This window comes from Ptychodera flava, chromosome 15, assembly GCF_041260155.1.
Source record: "Ptychodera flava strain L36383 chromosome 15, AS_Pfla_20210202, whole genome shotgun sequence".
Taxonomy (NCBI): domain Eukaryota; kingdom Metazoa; phylum Hemichordata; class Enteropneusta; family Ptychoderidae; genus Ptychodera; species Ptychodera flava.
The window spans coordinates 17635890-17644813 of NC_091942.1; the positions used below are offsets into that span (position 1 = coordinate 17635890).

At 38.0% G+C, this 8924-nt stretch overlaps 1 protein-coding gene across 1 annotated transcript; it reads left to right on the plus strand.

Moving 5' to 3' along the window:
- Positions 1-30: 30 nt before the first annotated feature.
- LOC139152262 (stimulator of interferon genes protein-like) lies at positions 31-5766 on the plus strand. The gene is made up of 5 exons (XM_070725403.1): positions 31-154; positions 736-844; positions 1184-1467; positions 2704-2890; positions 4800-5766. The coding sequence occupies exons 1-5, from the start codon at positions 113-115 to the stop codon at positions 4898-4900; spliced, it is 723 nt and encodes a 240-aa protein (XP_070581504.1). The 5' UTR covers positions 31-112; the 3' UTR covers positions 4901-5766.
- Positions 5767-8924: the final 3158 nt, after the last annotated feature.

The window sequence follows — 8924 nt, forward strand, 5'->3', positions numbered from 1 at the left end:
TCTTCTGGTGATAACGAGTATAGCCATTATCTGCGTTGTCGGTTTATGGGTGTATGCCAACCAATTGCTGTCTCAGTACTTCTGTCGCTACGGAGATCTCATCTTGGCAAATATGGCAGTGGCTTGTCTCATCAATGTCTTCTTCAGCCTCAAGGTATGTAAGGATTTTATCAAATGGTTTCCAAGAAGGCGTTGCATTATAGACAAACAGACACAAGACAAGTCACAGTTACCTTGCGGTAGCGTAGGAATGGACAAGAGATTATAGGGGATGGCATTAGAAAAAAGAGACAATTGCGCTTTTTCAGACACCACAATTTTACAGAAGCGAACATCACATCTGTGAAAGCAGTTAAGATGATCACTGCCGCGGTCCAAGTCAAACCACACATATCAAAAATTATTCGCAATCTTTGATCATGCACTACGTATATGTTAGTTCCTACAAGTTGTAAGCGAAAACGCATCGACTGGACACAGCCGTCATTTTAGGCCATGTTACAATCATTATGTCTTTCAAGCGCTATAAAACCTAGTTTTATTTCATGAAACATGTCAATTTTCAGAAGTAGTCACCAGTAGCAATAAGAGAGTACAAATAATTGGTGAATGAGCTACTGTAATATGATGTGTAAACATATTTAAAATACTGGCGTTTCAACAAAGTGTACAAGAAGAACATCTTAAAGGTGCTTTGGTTCGTTGGTTTCATGTACTTACTTTCTCCTTTTTCAGACTCTATCGGACGTGGAAATCAGTGAGTTAAGCGAAAAAGATAATCTGAACGTGGCCCATGGTCTGGCATGGTCTTACTATTTGGGATACCTGAAAATTATACTTCCAGGTAAAAACGACACATTTCGAATTATTATAAACAATCATCAAAATAATACAATCAACTCCATAAATTCTAAATACGAGTATATCAGAAATTAGCTGTTATCACATTTTCGCACCCTTCTCCTAGATTCTAATTTGTATATCTTTCGATCCTTGCACCAAAAGTTTACAAAGTCACCATTGAAGATGGAACATGACACAGTCGGCCGTTTTCTGTTCAGAACAAAAAATCTACAATTCAAGAATTTTCAGCATCCTGCGGTATCAAACTGAACGCAAGATACAGAAAACCCTATTGATAACTATTGATCTAACCATTTATTGATTTTTTGGCCTTTTATAGAGTTAGAGAACACAATCGCTAAGTCAAAATGGAATGACGAAATGAAAGGTGGTCGTCTCCTCGCCAAGCTGTTTATAGTGATTCCCGAGTGTTGTGACGTTCCGGGGCACGACAACTTGCAAGAGGATTACCCGGGCGTCAAATACGAGGAGAAGCTCCCGCCTTTGGAAGCAGACCGTGCAGGAGTAAAGAAACGACCGTATACCAACTCAGTGTATCCAAGTCACTGGCGATACCGGATTTGTAAGTTTACCATGATGGGGAAAAGAACGGTGATAGAGGATGTTAGACGGCAAAGAGGATACTAGACATGACGTTTCATACTGTTTAACATTTTTCACTTTTTCTCTAGTTTTCTCTTTCCTTTCACTTTCTGAAGCACTTCCTGAAGCACGCAGCACTGATAGCCCAAAACACAGAATATGGCATGCAAGTCTGTTGTTGGTACATTTCAGTAAAAACTATTGATACTTCTCAAACTAGAACAGTGTATTCGACGAGAAAATTTTGTGATTGGCAATTCATATTCCAGCAACGACAGCACGGTATTACTATACTTAAACAGTTACCACATCGTCAAAGTTGTATGCATTTTGGTGGGTATGGTATTGCTCAAAATAATGCAGCTTGTGATGATATCAATAAGACATGACGACCGTTGCTTCCATTATTAATATTAATCTTTATTAAAACTCGATAACTCATCCAGCCGGAGCAGGATTTGATTTTTATCAGCCTACTAATCAAATATTGCCCCTTTACCCACATGATCAATTCGACAACCTTAGTTGAAGTGTACGATCTTTGTATAGGCTACCAACTCCTTGCTGACCTACTCCTTTAATGTTACACTCCCCACCATACAGATGGCATCTAACATCAGGGCGGTGTGTAGAAGTGTTTTGATTGTGAACATGTTTTGCAGGGCAGGATGTCAATAAAGCGGATAATACCATGTAAAATATTATCTTCAAATATTTTGGTAGTGGGAGATAAATAGGAAGACCATGCCGTATATGCACGTCGATCGCAGTGCCCTATGACGTATGCATCTGTTGGTACCTCAAAAGCGGAAATTATAGATCTTGGATATACGATTTCTACATCTACGCAGCCGATGTGGGCCAGCTTGTTGACCATGTAACAATTGTTGTAGACTTGGTTCAAGTCTGTGATTTGTGAATGTTTGAGTGGAGTGAACGCAATGATTTGTATTTTGCTTTCATGTGAAACGCGCGCGTGAGTGGACGCGATGAGAAGGGTGAACGCGATGAGTGGAGTGAACGCTATACAGCGGAGTTTCACCCGGAATCAAATCAAATCAAATCCGGCAGAAACTAACTCACTACTGCGCAGACTCAAACGTGACGCATTCAATCGCTGGGAAAACCTGGCGTGAGCTGCCAAAGTCCGGATAGGTTTGTACGAAATAGGAGAGACACAAGAGAAACTATTATAAATGATTTTATTTTTTTAAAATTCACCGACTTGAACCAAGTCTATAATTGTTGTATCGACAGGCTCATTACTGCATTTTGGAATATGCGACGCCCGTGGTTTCGCTGCGCCAGATGTCGAACATTCCCGAGGCTGGCTTGAGTGCCCAAGATAGACACCGACAGGTTCAGATATTCATGCGAACACTTCAGCAAATCTTAGATAAAGCTCCAGAATGCAGCAGACGATGTGTGCTGGTTCCTATATCTGGTAAGTGGTACATACGTCAAGAGCCACCCTTGTCCTTAAAAATGCCATGTGAATTGTTTTGCGTACGGAAAAGTGTTATGGATTGGGTTCCGTCTATCTTTCTGTCCATCTATCAGGAACTGTTTCTCGGACATAACTGGACCGATTTCAAATTGTCTGAATCTTGATATATTAACAACACACTATGGTATGCATATGAACGTCGATTTATTTTGTCATTCGATAGAATATGGCCACCAGGCGGCCATTTTATGCAAAGAGCTATGATTACCACATGCCCTGACTGATTTCGTTCAAAGTCAGTATATTTCATTAAAAATTGACACGAAGAAAGTATATAGTGTACTATGACTTATATGGGCATTGTAATTTGTTTTACGTCACGGTTCAGTATGTGATCGGTGGCCATTTTGTTTTAAGCTTTACAGTCTGGAGCTAGTGTTCTGACATAATTGGACCGATTTCAATCAAACTTGGCCGAAGAACATTGTACCATGAAGATTAATATCGCAGTACGATTCGATATGGCAGGCTTGCCGCCATTTTAAAAATCATACAGCTTTGTCAATACCGGTGAATTTTGTGACGTCATATCCTCAGATTATGACTGATATAATGTATATGATTATCCAGCATTGCGGCCCTAGATGTTTTCTACATCTACAAATTCACTTGCAGCGCCAAAAATATGAAAGAATATCAATAATCTACTCCAAGCCCACCATAATGAACCCAAGCAAACTTTGTACTCCATGATGTACTCGGCGCCGCCTCGTACATTTTGTCATGCAAACTATGGTTTCGTCCGTTATGGGCAGGGGGGAGGTACATTTTTGCTTGAATATTTGTCCTTTCAGAGCCGTTACTCAGACACGACTGGACCGATTTCATTCAAGCTTGGCACAAGGACATTGTACTTTGGCATGCAGCTGTGCATTAACACATTTCGCGATACAATCGAAGATGCCTAATGACAATTTAGTTTGAATTTTTGTCAGTCTCAAGCCCTGGTCTCAAGCAAAAGCTAAGACATGCTTAGACACATTTCAGTTAATTGTTACGGTTGTGCCTTGGGGAATTTGAGTTATCAGTCTGGATAGTAATGTTTTTAGTGACTGAAGCTGACTCATAAGTTGTCTGTTGCACGCAGCACTTTAGACCTTTATTACAAGATGGGAGTGTCATAATGTTGCAGGTCTTGATTCTCCTTCTACCCTTATGCCAATACATACAGATGCACGTCAGTTTGTTATGATATGATCTTATATGGCCATATGGCGGTCGTTTTGCTTTGATTTTTGTTTGCTCAGAGCGACACAGAAATTTGAGGACAATTTCGATAAATATCAACAAAATACTTCAAGTAAAAAGTAATACTATCAGTTACTTATGTTTCATGCATCCTGCAATCCTCAGACAGATAGACGGAACTAAATCATCCTTAGCTCTCCACACTCATTTATATAGTTGGGACCATTATACTATGTGTTTGTATGTGGTGTTGAAATTTGATAATATATTTGTCTTTGTGGCGACATTTTGAAACCAACTCAGCGCGTTTGTTTAACAGCGTAGATTTATCAGCATTGATGATGGGTAGATTTTTTAATTTACATTCATTATTATATTATATTGTGTTATACAAAGATTAGATTACATCGCTTGCTTATATTAGAATAATTCGATACTCTGTCAATAATTGACCATGATACGTCAAATACCTGGTCCTTGTTCTTGATAAACGAATGTGCTTAGCGAAGCGTGTCTTCAATGTGTTATCAGTGAGGTCGGTGTAAACCTTCTACCTATTGACCTCCGTCGAGACTTTCGCCTTGTGAATGACACTTCTTGGTTGACAATAACGTTTTAAAGGGCTTAAAGACGGAAATTTATCTGTTATATTCTCCAGGCAAAGATAACGAACGCTCTGCTCTGGCAAAATCAATCCTGAAGGCCATTAAACAAGTCAATGATGAAGAATACATCATTGAAGATAGCGAAGACGAATAAGGCATTATGGGTAGAACAGATGAACCGTCTCTGACGACAACCGAAATCATGATACCGTACTATTATACTACCCACTGCACACTATCTCTTTTTATAGACAGTAGTTGTATTTTTTAATCTCATGTCTTGCCGCAATGCATGCATGGAATTGATAGTTTCACAATGTGAATTCAATTGTTATCAGAGTCAAGGTGTGGGATGTTTTATCGGACTTTATCGGAATTTAAATTGACTGTTGACTTAAAAAAATCTTAGGGAGAAAGAGTCCTTTGCATAGCTTGATGTGCTTCTGTCAGGAAGCAATGACTTGGATGGAGCTTTATTCTAGTATTGGATTACTTGGAATAGTCTCTAGGAGTCGCTTCTCTGCGTAATGATGAATTTGAACTCGGATTTTAGTGATCCTCGACGTGTCTTGTCGTTTACATCCGTGTTTGACGGTGTTCATTCCTGTTCCAGGGAGACTTTTTATGGAGTGATTTGTTGAATAGTAAGGCTTTCCTTGTAGAGATTTTATCTCGAAGCGTCCCCCACGTGGCCAAGGCGTGTATAGGTTGGTTCAAGATCGTACAAGAAGGAGATAGGAGATAGCGTCATAATAATTCATTATTGGTGAAGATTTCAATGAGAACAATCGAGAACGGGATATTCCATGGTGTGATCTTGTTTGATCTTAAGAAACAATCGAAGACTGGCAGGAAATTTCCACGTGATGAATATTGTATAATGATGATAATTTTGTAATTATGTAAGTTTAGAAGAGTGTATAACTTTTAGTAGCGAATGTACACTTAGAACTTAGAATTTGAGACGTGGAGTGTCACGTTGCAATCTATGAATAAAATTCAAAGTAATGCTACAATCAACATCCTTGTGTGTCAGCTTCGGTTACTAAAAGTAATACGATCCAGACAATACTCTTCTCTCGTCACATTCAGAGCATTAATAAGAGATTGAAAGCAAACTGAGTGCATTCGAAAGGCGACTGATCTATTTTAACCAATGCATCAAAGAATAAACTTATTGACGTCGTCTAGTAACAAACGCAAGATACAGTAGAATGTTATCTCTCTTCGTCCTGTAGTATTTTCAACAAAATAAAAGAGACAGGTTATGAAACACCTCATATCATATAGGGGTCAGCCCTTGGTGTCGCGCCAGAGGTTAAGATTGGAAAAGTTATTTCCGTCTGAAGATGCACAGTCGACTTTAAAGGGTATATAATAGCATTGATTCATAGATATTCGGTCTCTCAAATGTTACAAAATAGCCGCCACCCTTGCGTCAACACTACGAGGAAAATCTTTTCTGATATGTCACCTGTGGGGTCTCATTTTAAAGCTCTTGGTACAAGAAAACTTTTCACGGGCTTAGTTTTACAAAATTCGAAAAATATATATTTCCCCATTAAGTTAACACAGGGATGGCGGCCATTTTGAATTTTAAATATCAGTAAATTTTGGGTTATTTGTTTCTCTAGTACCAAAATTTGCACAGTGACCCCCAACTTTTATTCTTGATTTTGAAAGACAATAGCTGAAAGAATCCTGAAGGAAAGTTTGAGCAAAAGTTTAAGTCTTTCACTTTCGAGGCGCATACTACCTTAATAAGAAAGAATAAAATAGAATATTTCTTCACTGTTCTACAACTTATGATCATCCAATGTAAAACTTGAAGACAACATTGACTTTTTACAGTCTCCTTTGCTTTAATCGTAAAAGCTTTCTCCAGGAATGGTCGCCATTTTATCTTTAATTCGTAACATTTGAGGCGACATTTGCTTAAAGTTGCCAAAACATTGGCCAACGACCCTGTTATTTGATATTTACAAGTAAAAGACAAATTATGTTTAAAATATCCTTGAGCAAAGTTGAACAAAGTATGAGCAAATATTTACAAATTTGAGTTCTAAAGTGTTTATTACGTTAAGGTAGTATGCCCCTCGAACTTTTGCTGAAACCTTCTTCAAGAAAACTTTAAACCATACTCCAACCAAATTAAGAACAAACTTCAGTAGTCACTTTGCAAAGTTTGGTACCAGAGAAACAAATTGCTTAACAATTACGTACATTTGAAACCAAAAATTGCCGCCATCCCTATTTTACCTCTATGGGGAAAAATGATCAATGAACGAACATGATCAAAACTTCAAAACGTTGCCAGGAAAAGACTATCAAAGTATGAGAAAAGATCGCGTATGCAAGGACTGACCTGTACAGAATTCATATTTGAAACTTTGATAGCATAAGACACAACAGTTGAGAAACGTGGAATCTTCAAACACTAACCCTATCAGGAGCTGACGGGTCGCGTGACTGCGCTCGCAGACAAGGGAATCCCCTAGAAATAAATGGCAACGCTTGGTCAACACGATGAAATGTTTAAAAAGTGATCATTAGCCTAATTTTTATTTCTATTTGAGTGAATAAATTGCAATATTGACTGGCCGCAATGTAACCCGATTCTGGTGTATGTTTCTCGTATGAGACGAGGACTAGTCAGCTATTGTTGTATATAAGGCATGATAGCAGCCTTAATACTTTCATGATGGATAGCCTTCCGTGTTGCAGATTTGACATTCGTGGATCCGAGGCTCGTAATATCTTAAGAGTGACGCATTTGTGTATGCATGTTTATTTTTTCAGTAACTTATACAATACTGTGAATCCAGTTGGCTTTTGAGTTCACTAAGGATACAATTTTCTGATCTGTACATTGCTAATTTTCAACCGCGGAAGAGGACACCCTACCATCTCTTCCCTTTTTGTGGGTTCGTTTAGTCTCCTAGCTGTCGCAATGACGTTTAAAGTAAAATGCGCCTTGGATATATTTATTCGGAATATCCAATGTTCACAATTCTTTTTTATTTACCTCTAGTGGAGCTCATTTTAAAGCTCTTGGGATAGGAAATACCTCCACTGTCTTAGTTTTTCGAAAATCGAAAATTTATTTTTCCCTGTAGGGTTAACACAGGGAAGGCGGCCATTTTGATTTTCAAATATCGGTAAATAAGAAGTACTTTGTTTCTCAATGCCAATTAAAACACGATTGGAACTAATTTGGGATAATTGGATGGTGAAGTAATGCCGACTTAATCTACTAATATAATCTAATCTGCTTTTCTTTATACATTACACACTAAGTCTTGTTTTTATGAGTAATTTGCAATATTGCAATATTCAGCTAAATTGCACTTAACGCTTTTGAGAAATTTGAAAAATATGAAAATCCAATCATCCGAAAGTAGTTTCAATCGTGTTTTAAGCTTACACAGGATGAAAATCCCCATTTATGTACCCGAAAGTGAGCTCAAATAAGTGCGTAAACCCTTCAATATGTATTTCAGCATATTTCAGTCATAAATACGCTTTGCCTACTTCGACAACGCATTTAATACTGGTTTATGATAGGGTTTGGAATGATACGAAAGTCAGCTTACAAGTGGTAGCCTATAGATATATCTTAAAGTCATCGTAGTGTGATATATATTTCGTGTACGTTAAGGATTCTTCATGACAGAATAGCAGAGACTTTGTTTTAACTAGAAACATCTGGAAATTATGTATTATTCACGAGATACATGTTTTGACGTTAACGCACATATGCACATATGAAATGTCGCATTTCTTTAAAATATGACAGTATTTCATTCTTTAATGAGTGTGTCCTTGATCTGAATGCCTGCTTTTGACAGTCGACAACATTTCCTAAACATGTACACTCATATTCCTGATGATGTCAGCTTTTCATTAAATCTGAATCTATAACATATTTACGCTAATGTAAATCCCGTGCACGTATACATATTCACAATTTTTTCAAACAACATGACTGCGTAGATTTGTAGTGTACATCCAATGAACGTAATCTTCTGTCATATACTGTCGAGTCCACCAGCCAGTGACCGACGGGGTAAGAGCAAGCGCCTATTGGCTATAGAATACTGAAACTTCAAAGATTTTACAATACATGTAAACGCATGATGCCATTTCAGTATTATCACACACCAAATCGAAAAGTTTTA

Coding starts and splice junctions, on each gene's coding strand:
- LOC139152262 (XM_070725403.1), top strand. CDS start 113: ATGGCAGTGGCTTGTCTCATCAATGTCTTCTTCAGCCTCAAG. Junction 155..735: donor ATGTCTTCTTCAGCCTCAAG/GTATGTAAGGAT, acceptor CTCCTTTTTCAG/ACTCTATCGGACGTGGAAAT. Junction 2,891..4,799: donor TGTGCTGGTTCCTATATCTG/GTAAGTGGTACA, acceptor TATATTCTCCAG/GCAAAGATAACGAACGCTCT.